The following is a 15,435-nucleotide window of genomic DNA, read 5'->3' on the forward strand; positions in this document are numbered from 1 at the left end:
ACTAGAAGGACAGCGCAGAGCGTCGCAGGGCGGCCATGGCCGTGCGCGATGTGGCGGCCAAGGCCGCGGTAGGTAAAACAAGCCGAACGTCAACCCGGGCCGGGCGTGGCGGCGTGGCGGCAGTGTAGTGGCCGGCCGGCCTGCGCGCAGTGCGGTGGGGCCGGCGGGGCCCCCACCCCACCAAGCACCAGGCCACCAGGCACAGAAAGGCAAACGGAAAAGGGACATAATCTTTCCTTTCCAGGAACGCCGGCGCGGTCCGGCAGAGACGCTGGGCGACACGGTGGCGCGACGCGCGACAGTGGCGCGTCCGTTTTTCCTCCCTTCAGCTGGCGGGGCAGCGGGGCAGCGGGGCGGCCTTCTGATGGCCGTGGTGCCGTGGCAGCAGCGTACTGTACTGGACCGCTGTCCTGTCTAGCCCTACAATGTGTAGCCGTCGGGGGAGTTGCAGGGGTGGATTCCACAATAAGGTCTTGTGTATACACTGCGGTGCAGGCTCCCTGGACACCCCGGACGCCCGGCGGCGGCTACCCATCTCAGGGGGCTTGTCTTTGGTCTGGTGAGAAATGTGGAGCGGGGTTTCGCCTTTGCCTACATCAGCCCCGCCCCCAAGAAAAGCTGAAAAAGAAAGCCGTGCAGGCACCCAGACAGTCTGGTAGCGAAGGGTGGGTGGCGGTCGCTCGCGACTGAAATCACTGAAATCATACACGCACATACACCCGACCTTGCCTGACCTCATCCTCATCCATATGAGGGCGACGGGCTGCCGCGGTTGGACTTGCGAGCCGTCGAGATGCGACTCTGCCGCGTATGTACAGTGCACTGACAGGAATAGATTGCGAGCCACTACTGTACCCGCGGAACTGGAAGTGCTTGCGTAGGGCACAGGCGCCGGACGGGTACGGGTAGTGGCCAGGGGAGGGCCAAGGACTCCGGAACGTGCGGGCATTCCAAACAGTGCTCTGTCTCTCTCGTGCTCGTGGGGCGTCCTGAGTAACCAGGAGAGTCGGGGAGACAGAGCGACTGCACTGTTCGGAAAGGCTCTTGCTGGGCGCACCTGGACGCCAACGTGCGTGAGGCGCGGCGGGGGCGGGGCGGGGCGGGGCGGCGCCATGGCGGGCCAGCATGATCAAGGCGGGATGAAATTATTCCGAGACGCCTGGCTGCGCCCAGCCCTGCGCCCAGCCCTGTGCCCAGCCCAGACAAGGCCCAGGGAACGCGAAGGGCCCGAAGGGTCCGAAGGGCGGACGCAAACAGAGTAAAAACAGGCTCGAGGTCAAATGACAGGGGCGAATGCTGACGCGAACGCGAACGCGCGGAGGGGGCGGGGCCGGGCGGGGCAGGTGTCCACGAGAATCGATATCATTAAAATCAGCCCTTTGTTTTCACACGGAGAAGGGCCGTGGCCAGGGCTGCCAGAGCCCTGAGGCACGCCGAACGTCGCGAGGAGGACGTCCGCCGTCCACCGGAGCCCCGCCGGCGCAGCGGGCCCCAAGGCAGCACCGCGGCGAGGACGAGTGGACACTCTATGCTCGCCCCGCTCGCCGGCGAGACGCGAAGAGGGGCAGGGCAAGGCGGCGCGATGTGGAGCATTGACTCACAAATGTTGCGGCCAAAGCGATTTGCTGGCCGCGGTGCCGCGGGGCCCGACCTGTGTGCCTGTGACGCAGCGGGGCGGCGTGGGGCGGCGCGTGCTGGGGAAGCGATGGTTGCCGATTCGCGGCATGGCCGGCATGGCGTCACGGAGTTGGCAACCTGATTGTACCAACTCCAATCCAATAATGCGGCGATGAGTCCGAACAAGGCGGTGCTCCCGCGGCACCGGCGCGTCGCATAGTCGCAGTCGTCGCCCTGTCGGCACGGCCGCGATGAATATGGTAAGGAGCAATGCGTGGAGCAATTAGTGCCGCCAGAGTGGGCCAGCCAAAGGCCAGCTGAATGTCTGAGCGGCACACCTTACCGCCGTGTAACACCAGTCGGGTGCGACGCCGTCCCCAAGGAGCACCTCGCCGACGACGCCTGTTGCGTTGCCTGCGCCAGGACCGCCAGGACGGGCGTCCGAGTCACGGCTCCGAGGACGCGGAGGCCGCGACACCGTGGGTCGGCAGCGCGCTGCTCAGACTCCTGTTCGCAGGCGTCGCTGGCCTGGCCGGCTACCTATACGTGCAGCAGCGGCAACGGAACCTCCCCAGCGATGAGCGCGTCGGCGAGGACCTCGGCGACGACGGCCTGGCAGCGGCGTGCGCGGCCTGCGTGGCCCTGGGCGCCGTGCTGGTGGTGGTCATGCAGGCCGAGCTGTCGCCGCCGGCCTGGCCGTGCCCATGGCGTTGGCCAGCCACCCAGGACAAGGGCAAGGGCGGTGGCGCGGGGGAATGGCTAGCGAGGTACCACGTGAATTCGTCTGCGTCGCCATTTGAGCGCGGTGTGCGTGTTTTGTGTATACTACTGACAGTACTTCGCACAGGCGGCAGTTCCATCTAGGAGACACGTTCGAGACATGGATGTTCGAGTGCGCGCCGCAGCCCATGCTGCCGCGCCCCAGCGTCGTGAACGTCTCCAGGAAGACCTCGACGGCGGAGGCCGCGGCTTCACAGCCCGCCCAGCAGGGGCAGGATGGGCAGCAGGGGCCGAGACCCGTGCTGGTGCGCTTAGAGGGCCGCACCCTGAGCGTGTGGAGCAGCGGGCCCGTCGGGGACACTGGCAGCAGGACGGCCGCCGCCCCCAGGGTGCCGCGCCTGGCGCTGTGGAGCGAGCAGGAGGCGTCGCTGCGGCGAGCTAGGGCCGCTCTTGCCTACCGACGACGCTACCACCTGCATGGCGGCGCCGTAGCGCTGCGGCCTCACGGCGTGGTGGGCCACAAGCAGTGGAGCCGCAAGTACCCCATCTGCATCACGGCCACCCTAGAGGACGCCGTGTTTGAGGCCCCCGAGGACGTGGTGGAGGCCGAGGAGGAGGCCACGGGAAAGGCGGCTGGGGACGCGGCAGAGGCTGTGGTGGAGGAGGTGGAGGAAGTCGCCGTGGTCGCTGGGCCATCCTTGCACGAGGTGCAACCCTTGGCGGCGGCATCGGCCCATGTGGCGGTTGTTGCGGGCTCCGTGGCCCTGGGCCAGGCACCACCCGACCCACAGCCGAGCCCGCGACCGTCATCGTCGACCCTCACGCCAACGGCCCGAATAGGTGTCCTTGAGAGCCAGATCGAGGCCGCTGCGACCGAGAAACAAGCTGCCCAGGGCGCTACGCCTGACGAGTCCGACCTCTCTGACGAGTTCCTCGATTTAACCGACGACGTAGAGGACCTGGAGACAGTCGAAGAGTGCTTGCTCGGGCGCATCGTGTCCCAGGAGCTGATTGCTCTGACCGAAGAAGACGACGTCGAGGCTCCCGCCACGTCCGCAACCGCCGCTCCGCTAAGAGCCACGGCCTCGTCGACTTCCACCCTGCTGCTGCTGGCTCGCACGGCCCGTCAGAAGGAAGAGTGGTTCTGGCGGCTGCGAAGGGCGGTGGGCGAGAAGCACCCGCTGGACGACGAGGCCGTGTTCGAGGACTACGTGGCCACGCTGCGGCACTACTTGGACGACGAGGGCGACGAGCAAGGCGGCGACGGCGACATCCCAGCGTACCGCGGTCTCAACGCGCTGGCCAGCCGCGTGCTCTTCACGGTCTGCCGCAGCGCGCGCTGGGCCGGACAGGTCCGCGCGCACCTGCAGCGCCGCCTGGCCGCCGTCAAGATACCCGCCTTTGTGAAGCAGCCCGTCGTGGCCGACTTCTTCTGCAGGCCCTCCTCCGTCGAGGTGGACAGGGCCGCGCCCCCACGCCTCGATGCACAGGGCCTGTGGCTCGACCTGGGCGTCCGATATCGGGGCGTTACGAAGATGGTCATCACCACGCGGTTCAACCTGGTACAGCAGCAGCAGCCCCAAGTGCAGCCGCACACCGACGCAGATGAGGAACTCCGGCATCCAGACGAGGAAGGCCTCCGACCGGACGCCGGCGCCGCGGCAGCCCGGGCAGTCCCGCAACAACAGCGGGGGGCGTGGAAGATTTTCAGGAGGCTGACGGAGAGCAGGTTCGTCTTGACGGTCTTGGGCAGGAGCAGCGTGCAGCTGTGCATTGACCCATTGCCCTACCGCGCAGGTTCTTCCAGGCCGCGCTGGTCGCGCTCTCCGACACGGACATCGTGCTGACGGTGGAGCTGCAGGCGCTGGAGGGCGCGCTGGTGCTCCACGTGCCGCCGCCGCCCTCGGACCGCGTGTGGCTGGGCTTCCGCGGCGTGCCGTGCCTGCGCCTGGTGGTCGTGCCAAGGGTAGGCAACCGCACTCTGCGACAAGCCCTGCTGTGCCGTCTCATCGAGCGCAAGCTCCGCGCCCAGCTGGAAAAGGTCTTCGTCCTGCCCAACATGTACAACGTCGCCGTGCCCTTCATGGGCATGGCCATGGGCGAGGCGGGCCTCGACGCACAGCGCGGTTCCAACTCGACGACTGCCTGAAGGCCCGAACCAACTCAAAAGGGATTACGCCTCATTTGAGCGCGCGGTATCCGTGTAAGGTTCCATGTGATGGGCGTGGCGTGTCCACGCTCCAAGAAGGTTTGGTGGCATTGACATTGTGGTTTATAACTAACAGACAGTTTAAAACTTTCGAGTCACTCATTCATTTCAACATGATTGTACATAAATACAATTATTTACAATTAATGTTCAGTTTATTAGGTTGAGATAGGCTAGCCTTGAAGTTGAAGTAACATCTAGGTAATAGATATAATTTGTATTGTTTGTTGTTCGATTATGATATAAAAGGCATGCAAAGTTTTAATAGACATAAAATACAGTTGGTAAAAATGTTTAAGGAATGGTTTAAGTACTGCAGATGAAATTTTCAGGTAACTGCAACTTTTTCAATACTTCTGCTTGATTACATTTACTTGGTCAAGACTATCATCACAAGTACAAATAAGAACATGGTTAAAACAAGGCACATGATGTCAAAGAAAATAATTGATTGTATGCATCAAACTACAAATGTTATTGCAACTGATCATAATTATAACTACCTATCACAAAAGTCAACTGTAACTTATAGTCACAAATGAAAGAATAAAACAAAGGTGAAAGGGAAAAAAAAACCTTACTACAGGATGCAAAAGTTATACCATACAATAATTGCACATAACAGGTGTGACTAAAGTCCTAACAATAATAAATTAAGTAAAAAGAAAAAAAAAGAGGGGCAAAAAATTACCAACCAAATTACAGGAGATTGAAATTGATTCAGGGAAAGATAAGGATTTTTCAATGGCACTTTGTGAAAAATAAGCAATAAAACAATACTGATCACCCAAAAGAGCTTCAGGTTACGAGTTGCTGAGCTATCATGTACACATCAAGTAAATGAATTGAGGAGAATACAGGGAACTGCTTTGTAAAGTCACATAGGAATCTCCCAAACTACTGTTTGCTGTGAAAAGCAACACCAATATCTGTGGAAATGCAGAGGCACACTGAGGTGGCTCAGGTTACAGTATGAAACTAAAGAGCATAATATAGGAACAAATGGACATACAATTTAAAAGTGATAGCATTTTCATAATTATACAGGGTTTCCAGCCATATGCAGGTACTCCTGTTTTTTTAAATAAATAACTTTAACAAAATTTTATTTTTTCTGGGAAAAGACACACTTATATTAAATTCACTTCACTGAAGTGCTTTCTATTTTTATAATATATATCTCTCTAGCTACATCTATAAACCAAAAAAATCAAAGTAGAAGGATGTGCCTTAACGCCAATACTCTTGCATGAAACAAAATTCCAAAGACCTGCTTGAGCAAAAGTCTAGTCAAAAACATTTGTTCAATTTTTTAGAAAAAGAGACTAAAATTAACATTTGTGACACAGCCCGCAAAAATTCATTATGAAAGGAAAATGACAAAGCAAATCAGTATGTGGCACAAGTAATGGTCCCTAGTTTTTCTGAAATTTTTTGTGACAGCCAGGTACATTTTCAGTATGAACAGAACATCTTGGAATTCAAGCAGCTTCTTCTTCAAGAAGTGCAATAGCTGCCTGAGCATCACCTCCCAGCTCTGTTCCAGTAACTTCAATGCGATGTAAAATAGCATCTTTGAAAGCTCTTTGGACAGCCTTACGTTCCGCAGGCTTTCTAGATTCAGTAAGTTTTACTTGGTCCAATTTTTTGTCCTCTCCAAGAAGTTCAAGTTTATTCCTAGGGAGCCATTGCCTGTTTGGAGAAAAGCGTTTAGAATCAACATGAAACAGATTTGGTCTTTTTGAAATCTTGAAAAGATGCTAACTTACCATGTTCGTTTCGCATCAAAAAACAGAACAAGGTGTACTGGTTCTTTACATTGGCTCTTCAAGGCTAGTACATCATCTGGTGGGGCTGGGATAGGGACACCATTGTGCATGTAACCAGCAGGCATTTCTGGATCAATTATCTAAATAATAGAGAGAACAGTTCACCAATTCAATAACTTTGATCTGACCAAAATAAAAAACCAATTTAACCGTACAGAGAATGTTTTAGGGGGGGGGAGGAACGAAACTTACCAAAGCGGGATACCACGGATATCCACGGCACTTAGCCCAGACAAGTTGCAACGGAGGTAAAAGACTTTTGTCAGTTTTGGAGGGTTTTGAGCGCACTCCATCATCTTCACCAGAGCTGCCAGGAACTGTACCGTCAACAGATGATGCATAGCCATCTTCATCAGCTTCACCATCTGCATCACTACATGATGAGCCACTCGAACCTCCTGACGAATCACATGACGAACATGAGGTTTCTGACTGAGTGTCATCATCAGTTTCTGCTACTATATCTGGAGAGGAATAAAACCGAATGGCATAAAATAAATAGTAAGGAAAGAATCTAGAATAAAAAGAAATGATAACAAGACAAAAAAATGAACTTACCACCGCCACTTCTATATAAACGGAAACTATCCGAGGAAGGCACTGGAGGAGCTGGCATAAGGTCGTCTACATCGCCCATTGTTTGTATTGGAGTGCTACTTTCAGACCTTATACCTAAAGCAGTATCCAAGTTTTTGCGAGGTCGTCCCTGGCGTCGCTTGCCAGGGGGAGGAAGAGGTGAATCATTGCTCCTGGGAAAATAAAAAATGAGTTTTCATTACTTGGATAAGGCTTCTGTCATCCTTAGATAGTGGACACAAAAATAATGACTCACAAGCTAGTGTTGTCAGATGTGTCTGGTTTCCGGTGAACAGATGCAGCTTTGCGGGTAAACAGAACAGCAGTTCTTCGATTCACACCAGAGGGAGAAGCACTCGTCAAACTACCACCACTATTGGTGATGCTTGAGTCTTGTTTGACAGGTGTTGTTACAGTCCCTCCAGCATGACTTTTGGGACTATCAGATCCAAAGTAATCAAACAGTGAGACCTGTTTAAGCCTCCGTGCAGATTGAGCTGTAAATCCACAAAAATTACCGTAGGAATCATCAGAGAGTTTTCAGCAAAAAATCTTAAACATTCATAATTTTAATTACATGCTAGATAAAAACTATTATTATGTGGTTTAAAACAGTACATTATAATACCAAAATCAGATAAAGTACGAGTATTTTTACGAACTTTTGGCTGAGGATGAGGGTGTGTGTGAATTTGTACGATGCTTATCATTATCCTTGGCTTCCTCTTCATCAGTCTCTTCTCTAACTTTGCGTTTCCTTCCTCTTTTAACTGCAGAAAAATAATTTTTAAGAAACACACGGTCTAAGGTGTCCATTTTGTGCCTCCTCCCTTAATTATTTTGTTAAAAGAAGAGCATTATTACCTGCAGGTTCCATCTTTTCCTCCCGTGTCACATTTATTTCCTCTTCCTCTTCAGTTGTTTCCTCCAACTCTGTATTAGTATCAGTCTTTTCTTCAGTGTCTACAACCACAGAATATTTGTTCAATTGTTCAATACATTGAAAATGTATATGGTTCACGCATTACACTGATTAAGTCAAAATGGAATACACACCTGATTTCAGAGTCTTTTTTCTTCCGCCTTGACTTTTTCCTGATGCTAGAAGTGACATTTTTCGGCGTACATTAGCTATTTCAATTCGTATTGCTTTTTCACGTTTGTTACGAGCAATAGCAGATCTTAAGTCTTGCACCAGATCTTTAAGTTCCAACAACTTATCTAATTTAACCTCCAAGCTCTGCAGTAATAAAATCATGTTAATAGTTTTTTTTTTTTTTTCAGAAAGAAAGATGGACAACAGATAACAAAGCGCAGAGGAAAACTACGTACCCAAGTTTTACCTTCCGTTTGAATACGACCCAACTCCATGTCAATGTCAGCAGCTAATTCTTCAGGGTTGCTTGAATGAATTTCAGAGTCTTGCTTTTTAGCTTTGGTGTTAGAGTCAGAATCAACAGCTTTCAGTTGGTTCATACTTTTGGCCGATCCAGGAGCATCTAGTAAAAGACCTGACTCAGGATCAAACCCTGTGACTTCCATGTCTCTTTTTGCAGCTCTTATCAAGGCACCACCCTGGTCTCTCAATTTCACACCAGCTCGATAAAATACAGTCTCTTTGGCATTGTAAGCAAGACAATTATTTATCATCAAAATGAAATCACGCTGGAAGTCATCCAATGTTTGATACTCATAACTTTCTAATTTTTGGTGCATGGTGGATAAATCCATGGGTTCCTTCACAACATCAGCGTAATCCACGACTTCATTCTGATCAACTGGTTCACCAAAGATATCCCCTGCATCACGGGCCTTTATTGCATCCCAAAGACGTCTAAGGATGCTCTGAAGTGGAGCAAGTCTCATCATAGTTTCTTGTTCTTTACTGAAAATTCAATTTTGAAAGCATTGAATTAATGAAAATAATGGATTGAAACAAAAGGTGAGCTCATGAGAGACTAAATACATACACTTTTATGAATTCTTTCTTCAGCTTTTCACGTTTGCGAACAAGTTCACACAACAAACGAGCCCTTTCTAAATCTTGTCGCAAACATTGCCAGTACTTCAGTTGACGGTAGAGCTCCGCCTGAGTAATTTTTAAGAGGTTGTAACAATGGAACATGGAACACTTAAACCAGTATGTTAAATGAAGAACACTTACAGTGTCACTAGATTCTGCTGCTTCACCTCGCCTCTCATCCCTACGTTGAAGATGTGAGCTTTGCAGACGCCGCAACAATGGCACACCATTGCGGAACTGTCTTTTTAAAGTCCAATAGGCAATTAATCTTTGAATAAATTGATTTTTCTTGGGTACAGCAACATGAGTTGCAATCTCTTGTATCCTAAAATTTGATTTATAAGGGGAAAATAAAAAATTGAATGCCATTAATGAAAACAACATAATACTTCATGAATTAAATAGAAAATTTACCTTTCTGGGGGGATGGTTGGAATGCTTATGATAGGAGCCCATGATCGACGTTTGGCAAGTACACGTCTTGCATGCTTCATTTTGTCTCGGAACTCATCAGGAGAGCCTGGTGAGTGCAAAGATCCTGGGCTTGCAGCTTCTCCTGAAGGTGACATGGCCAGAATACCACCCCCTGTTCTGCTGTTGATTTTCGGTCGTGGTTCTGCGTCCGGTGGGCAGTGGTTATCACAGAATGCTGTTTTTTGAACCATAATAGGACCAGGCTCAGAATCTCGTACTGTGTCCATTTTCATGTATAGCCCTGCTTGCTGAGCGCAGGTTACATGAAATGCTGCATAGCAATTGGTCTTGTGACACTGAATACATGCCCCTACGCCTCTCTGTTTACATATGTAGCACGTCAATTTCCATCGAGCAGAAGGAATGGTTTCAATGCTATCAATGGGCTCAAGAAATACGGTGTTGGCAAAGCGAACTTCCGGAATCCACAATGCACACACAACATGTGCCCAATGTCCTCGATCTGTTTGCTTAAAAGCACCACCATTGTTAGGGCACAACACACAGTCTACGGCACGAGAAGGAGATTGTAGACACCTTCGACACAACCACTGTCCTTCAGGAATGTATGGAACACCATAACAGTCTTGGTGTACCGCTAGATTACACATATCACAGAATAGAATAACATTGGAGTTCTGACATTCACCGTCCATACAGATACAGCAAACAGCATCATCATCAATAATACTAGGGGAACCCTCTGGTCCTTTTCCACTAACTTGCATCATAAAATAAGACTCCTTCTCCAAACGATCCATTAACAATTCAAATGCATCCACAGGAACGGGAGGGAGGCCTACATCTTCCCGCCGCTCATTGATAATACTCAACCACGCTGAATCCTCTTCATCCATATCATACTCTACTTCTCCATCTAATTCTTCAGCAGATTTTTCAATGAAACGGATGTAAGCTAAGGTGGGCCGTGGAGGTGCATCAGTAATATTGTAATTACTGAGAACTTTAAAGCATGCTTCAGGTAAGGCTATTCTATTTTCAGCTTGTTGTGAAGCTGCTGCAGCAGCAGCTGCTGCTGCTGCCGATTTGGATAATTTGCTTTTCTTTCCACCAGGAGTATGAGACTGCTTTCTTTGAGGAGTAGTGACAACATCTTCTGGTGCAATACTCTCATCCAATCTATTTTGAGATGCTTCAAAGTCATCTTTACCCATGAATTTCAATGGTTCTGTAATTTGAACGCGTGCAGTTTTCCCTTGAACTTCAAACTCGACCATTACTTGGGCTTCAGCATAAGAAAGGCCTTCCTGAGCAGATTGAATCATCTGCTGATCAACTGCATTCTTGAGTAGAGGAGCACGATGAGAGCTTTTTTTCTTACGCCCTGAAAGTATAATCAATTTAAAAATACTGCTTATAGATGAATAATGCACACAGTTTGAAATGGAATGCAAGATACCTGATTTTAGTGAGCTTCTTGGTTTAGGGGTTGAGATTTTCTGTAATGGAGTCTTGAGACCAGCAACAGCGCCACTGGCTGGAGCAGCATCCTCACTTGTTATTGGATCATTGTGATCATATTTAAGTAGATGATAGCTCATACCCACAACACTTTGATAAACTTTGTCACATTTTTCCACAGGACACTTGTATGGTCCATCCAGAGAGCGCAATTTGCGGCAGAATTCTGCCACATCAAAATCCACGCCCATTTCTAATGACAGTTATTTTGTCAAAACATGACGACATCTGCAAGAATAAACAATAAGTATTGTCAAAGATAATACAGCCAGTGAAGTAGTGCTAATAAAAGTTGATGATCCATGCCAATAATTCACAACAAACAATAAAACATGTTATTCACAAGACAAATGTCAAAAACAAAGATTAAATTGAAACAATTGCAAAAGTCAAGACAGATTTGACAATAAAGTTGTGGGGTTGCTCATTCGTGGTTCAAAAACCAAAGTGTAGATAAAAAAAAAAAACTTCACTCAATCGTTAGAAGAACAAGTGAGGCACTGTCGAACTTAACATACTCAAAGCCATTAACCGCCCCATAAAAAACATAGCAAAGAGGAGAAAATGGCTCGGTTTCTTGTTTTGTTTGTATGATAGGGTTAGGGACTGTTGTGAAGTGTTACTCTGCGTTGTATGATCTGTCCTCTTCTTTGAGACAGCTCGGATATAAAGACACTAAAAAAATAAGAAAATTTACCAGATTTTTTTTTACACGACGAATCAACTTAAGAAGGTCAACGAATTAAAGTCACACAGTGCATATTCGCAACGCCGAGGAACAGTATAACCGTTTTCAGACAACCTCCGTCCTCTCCTCTTTCCCCCCACCTCCCCCCGCCGCACCTTCACACGTATAGTCGACCCAGCCAAAGGTCTCGCTTCTTGCGACCGTTAAAACCGCCCCCTCCACAGGGCCGAGGGGAGCGCGGGGGCTGGTGCGGGAGGACTTTCGCGGTGGAGGGGGCAGTTTTAACGGTCGCAAGAAGCGAGACCTTTGGCTGGGTCGACTATATGACAACTTTAGCATAACGCGCAGCCTCGCATCGCGCTAGCCTCGCACTCGCACCGAAATGGGCACGAAAAGGAAAACACGGGGTGTTCTTATTGGCTGTGCTGGGGATGCCCGGGAAATTTAACTTTTACCGTGTCTCAAAAACCGTTGGTTTGAGTTTGACTCGTGCTTGCGGAAGGGTGGTGGTAGAAAGCAGGACCACTTCGTCACAACTACAGCCCTAGAGCTCTAGTCACGACTACAGTCCCTTTGAGGTTAATAAACCTGTTTGTTCTGTTTAAGCATGGAGACAAGCTACTAACGTAGGGAGACGCAAGGTTTGGGACACCCTCCGGTATTTCAACACTTTCAAACTATTTAATTGCGATAATCATCCAATTTTATCTGGTCTATGGAATCAGGAAGGATCATTGATGATGTTAATACCTTTTATTTGGCAATCGGTTGAATATTTCCCTGAAATAAACCACGAGAACTGCGTGTCACCAGGTCATGTCAGATCTCGCGAGATAGAGGTCCGATTTTCTAACCTACGAAACTGAAGACTTTATTTATGTCGATGATATTTCGAGTGACAAATGTCATCTTCGTCATCCTACAGGATAGAAACTATCATAAGAGTAGTCGGATGTGACGAAAGTATCGCCAATTCAATGTAAAGTGTTAAAAAGAAACTCCGAAGTATGTCTGTCTCACTCCCTCCAAACTACATGACCTTGCGTCTCCCTACGTTAGTAGCTTGTCTCCATGGTTTAAGTAAGTTTACTGTTTGAGCCAGTGAGTGGCAGAGCAAGGTAGGAGAGGAGACAAAAACAACTTGACAGCTACAAAGGTCCACATCAGTTTTTAATAAAAAAACAATACAACCACAAAATGAATCCTCTGAAGCATAAAATGGGTACATGACAGGAAAGATAGGAAGAGAGAACACCTTACAATTATAGCATGTTACAGCCCATAACTATGTACAATAGCTTCAACAGACTGCACTTGAATATGAATGGTCATACCATAAAAGCTCAATCCTCATTCACTTAAATTTCTGTCAACCAGAAACTTTTTTAAAAATTGATATCGAATAAGATGAAGTGCTAATAAAACTTAGAGAAAACCATACTCCTTGAGGTTCAGTGCACACACACAAGAGGAAAATATTAAAACTCAACCACATTGTCTCACTTTTAGGCTAACCAATGATTTCTACAAATTCTTGTTTGCAACATTGTAAGCAAATACAGTAATTATTTCAAGAAGAAGGATGGTGGTGACTAGAGATGCAGTTTTTCATAAATCTGAGACTGTACCTCAGATAATTTTAGATGATTTATTTTGAGGGGCAAGGAGAAGTACACAGACATGTGAAACAAATGTGAATGAATACCAATCTTAACTTCTTAGTGCACTGAACTTGACATGTGCAAATAAATATCCCAATAAATAATAGAATTAAACATAACAGAGACTGAAAGTAAGATAAGTATCCGGGGACAAAACATGAGATTATTAGTTAGGGAAAGAAGGAAGAAATTTTGCTGAGCACATTTATTTAGCTGTCATCAGCAGGGAGGCTTGATTTATCCAAAGTATCAAAAAATGGATGCTTAAGGACATTTCTGGCACTAATTCTCTTCTCAGGGTTGTAGATCAACATTTGCTGAAAATGTTAAGGAAAAAATGTATCAATATGAGATCAAATTGAATGGGATACAGAGAAAACTGTGAAAGAATGCACACCTGCAGAAGATCCATTCCCTGCTCATTTATGTTCTTGGCATGTGATGCAAGGTTGTTGGTGGACCAACTTGGGAAGGTGGCTTTGTATTCTCGCAGGCTTGTCACACCAGGCCAGTTGGATTCGTTGGGTGTGGTAAGAACCCTATAAATCAATGACAGGTAATTATTAAGAAATTGATTGAAACAATGCTATGAATTGATAGAACACTGTAATTATACCTGAATATCCTGAATAATTGATCAATTTCAGAATCACCCTGAAACAGAGGCCGCTTTGAGGCCATCTCAGCAAAAATGCAACCAATTGACCAAACATCAATTGGGCATGAATAACGAGTAGATCCAAGCAGAATTTCAGGAGCTCGGTACCACAAAGTAACAACCTGTGTCAAGAATTACATTGAATGGTGTGTCACAAACTGAAGGCAAACCAACAGCAACGATCCTAAATCAGACAGACCTCATGGGTGTAAACTCTGACAGGAATTCCAAAAGCACGCCCTAAGCCAAAATCAGCAACCTTGATGATTCCTTTATCAGCGATGAGAAGGTTTTGAGGCTTCAAGTCTCGATGGAAGACTCGGCGTTTGTGGCAGAAAAGAATGGCCTGGGTGATCTACAAGGAATAGCAGATTAATAAGAAGTCCAAATAAATAACTCAATGCCAACTGATAAGACGCACCTGATACAAATAAGACCGAACAGTTTCTGGAGGCAAACATTCTCCAGCCTTCAATTGGTCCATGTGCTTTTTCAAGTCCATTGAAAGAAATTCAAATATAAGGTAGAGGCGAGGTTCTTCCATAACATGTTGAAGAAGTCTGAAATGTTGATAGTCAAGAAAAATGAAGTAACAATGTCACTTACTGACGATCACAGACCTCAAACTACATTTTCAGATACCTGACAATGTTAGGATGTTGAAGTTCTTTGAGTAGAGAAATTTCTCTGATGGCGGTGGATGGAATACCTTCATCTTCACTTTCGAGACGAATCTTTTTCATTGCGACAATTTGTCCTGTTACCTTGTTGCGGCCTTTGTATACGACACCATATGTACCTAAGCAAAGAAAAAGCCCTTGTTTGTTTACCACAGAAAGAGCTAGAAAAAGATGGAGAAATAAAGGAGTCGAAGTGGAACTGAAGGTGCGCAGCAAAAAACGAAAATGAGGTGTAGATAAACATTCAACAGTGTACTGGAGAGCAAATTCGTCATTCCTTACCTTCTCCGATTTTCTCTATCTTGAGGTAATCGGCCATAGCGCCGCCAGCCTGAGCGGCTGCCATTCTGAAAAATGCAGCAAGTGTTGGGTTAACAATGACAGGTCGTCGACTCCGTGAAAAATCTTCGCAATTATGATTACAAGTCGAAACTAATTCTGTGTTAGACTTAGCGCTGATGCTTTCTAAACAAACAGAAAATCCAACAAAAGAAACACAAAGGCAAAAATGAATCCATTAAACTCAGCCAACGATCGCCTGTGCTTGACCAACGTCCGTTGTCTTGGCTAACTTACATGAATTCTATACCTAGGAATAGCCGACGCGAAAAGTGATCACTTAAGTCTTGAGCGATGTCGCAAGTCGTGCTAAAAAACAGGTTCCGACATTAAAAGCGCGCCGGGTGCCAGTGTTTTAAGACCGACGGCGAGTAAGAGTACGCCAAAGGCGGGAGTGTCGAGTGCGAGTGCGAGTGCGGTCCGGTACAACAAAGTTTGAATTTTCACTGAGTGACGTTTGAGGGAGTGACAACATGTAA

The 15,435-nt window shown here is 47.7% G+C and overlaps 3 protein-coding genes across 5 annotated transcripts; 1 reads left to right on the top strand and 2 right to left on the bottom strand.

Annotated features, from left to right (window-relative positions):
- The first annotated feature begins 2,501 nt into the window (after nt 1–2,501).
- Nucleotides 2,502–4,486, top strand: LOC117643036. Its single transcript, XM_034381674.1, has 2 exons — nt 2,502–4,066; nt 4,135–4,486. Exons 1-2 carry the CDS (start codon nt 2,502–2,504, stop codon nt 4,484–4,486), a joined length of 1,917 nt encoding a protein of 638 aa, XP_034237565.1.
- A 145-nt stretch (nt 4,487–4,631) lies between these two features.
- LOC117642867 (bromodomain-containing protein 1) lies at nt 4,632–11,772 on the bottom strand. The gene is made up of 14 exons (XM_034381468.1): nt 11,628–11,772; nt 10,869–11,158; nt 9,389–10,793; nt 9,116–9,299; nt 8,922–9,040; nt 8,284–8,836; nt 8,008–8,191; nt 7,816–7,914; nt 7,614–7,721; nt 7,208–7,448; nt 6,934–7,124; nt 6,568–6,839; nt 6,316–6,455; nt 4,632–6,238 (listed from the first exon to the last, which is right to left on the bottom strand). The coding sequence occupies exons 2-14, from the start codon at nt 11,119–11,121 to the stop codon at nt 6,028–6,030; spliced, it is 3,960 nt and encodes a 1,319-aa protein (XP_034237359.1). The 5' UTR covers nt 11,122–11,158; nt 11,628–11,772; the 3' UTR covers nt 4,632–6,027.
- A 995-nt stretch (nt 11,773–12,767) lies between these two features.
- LOC117642872 (cyclin-dependent kinase 1) lies at nt 12,768–15,398 on the bottom strand. 3 transcript variants are annotated; one of them, XM_034381481.1, is made up of 8 exons: nt 15,207–15,398; nt 14,900–14,964; nt 14,580–14,736; nt 14,359–14,497; nt 14,137–14,292; nt 13,896–14,059; nt 13,677–13,818; nt 12,768–13,596 (listed from the first exon to the last, which is right to left on the bottom strand). In XM_034381481.1, exons 2-8 carry the CDS (start codon nt 14,961–14,963, stop codon nt 13,489–13,491), a joined length of 930 nt encoding a protein of 309 aa, XP_034237372.1. In that variant the 5' UTR covers nt 14,964; nt 15,207–15,398; the 3' UTR covers nt 12,768–13,488. The 3 variants fall into 3 exon arrangements, with proteins under 3 accessions (XP_034237372.1, XP_034237369.1, XP_034237370.1); XM_034381478.1 differs by having other exon boundaries at nt 15,194–15,398; XM_034381479.1 differs by having other exon boundaries at nt 14,900–15,082; nt 15,194–15,398.
- Nucleotides 15,399–15,435: the final 37 nt, after the last annotated feature.

This window comes from Thrips palmi, unplaced genomic scaffold, assembly GCF_012932325.1.
Source record: "Thrips palmi isolate BJ-2018 unplaced genomic scaffold, TpBJ-2018v1 HiC_scaffold_16, whole genome shotgun sequence".
Classification (NCBI taxonomy): domain Eukaryota; kingdom Metazoa; phylum Arthropoda; class Insecta; order Thysanoptera; family Thripidae; genus Thrips; species Thrips palmi.

What these genes read in the sequence shown, in the direction of transcription:
- LOC117643036 (XM_034381674.1), top strand. Translation starts at nt 2,502, where the DNA reads ATGTTCGAGTGCGCGCCGCAGCCCATGCTGCCGCGCCCCAGCGTCGTG. An exon ending in AGGAGGCTGACGGAGAGCAG is followed by an intron (nt 4,067 to 4,134) that starts GTTCGTCTTGAC and finishes CCTACCGCGCAG; the next exon opens with GTTCTTCCAGGCCGCGCTGG.
- LOC117642872 (XM_034381481.1), bottom strand. Translation starts at nt 14,963, where the DNA reads ATGGCAGCCGCTCAGGCTGGCGGCGCTATGGCCGATTACCTCAAGATA. An exon ending in GATAGAGAAAATCGGAGAAG is followed by an intron (nt 14,737 to 14,899) that starts GTAAGGAATGAC and finishes TTCTTTGCTTAG; the next exon opens with GTACATATGGTGTCGTATAC. An exon ending in AGGGAATGGATCTTCTGCAG is followed by an intron (nt 13,597 to 13,676) that starts GTGTGCATTCTT and finishes TAACATTTTCAG; the next exon opens with CAAATGTTGATCTACAACCC.
- LOC117642867 (XM_034381468.1), bottom strand. Translation starts at nt 11,121, where the DNA reads ATGGGCGTGGATTTTGATGTGGCAGAATTCTGCCGCAAATTGCGCTCT. An exon ending in AAGAAGCTCACTAAAATCAG is followed by an intron (nt 10,794 to 10,868) that starts GTATCTTGCATT and finishes TTATACTTTCAG; the next exon opens with GGCGTAAGAAAAAAAGCTCT. An exon ending in CCAACCATCCCCCCAGAAAG is followed by an intron (nt 9,300 to 9,388) that starts GTAAATTTTCTA and finishes ATCAAATTTTAG; the next exon opens with GATACAAGAGATTGCAACTC.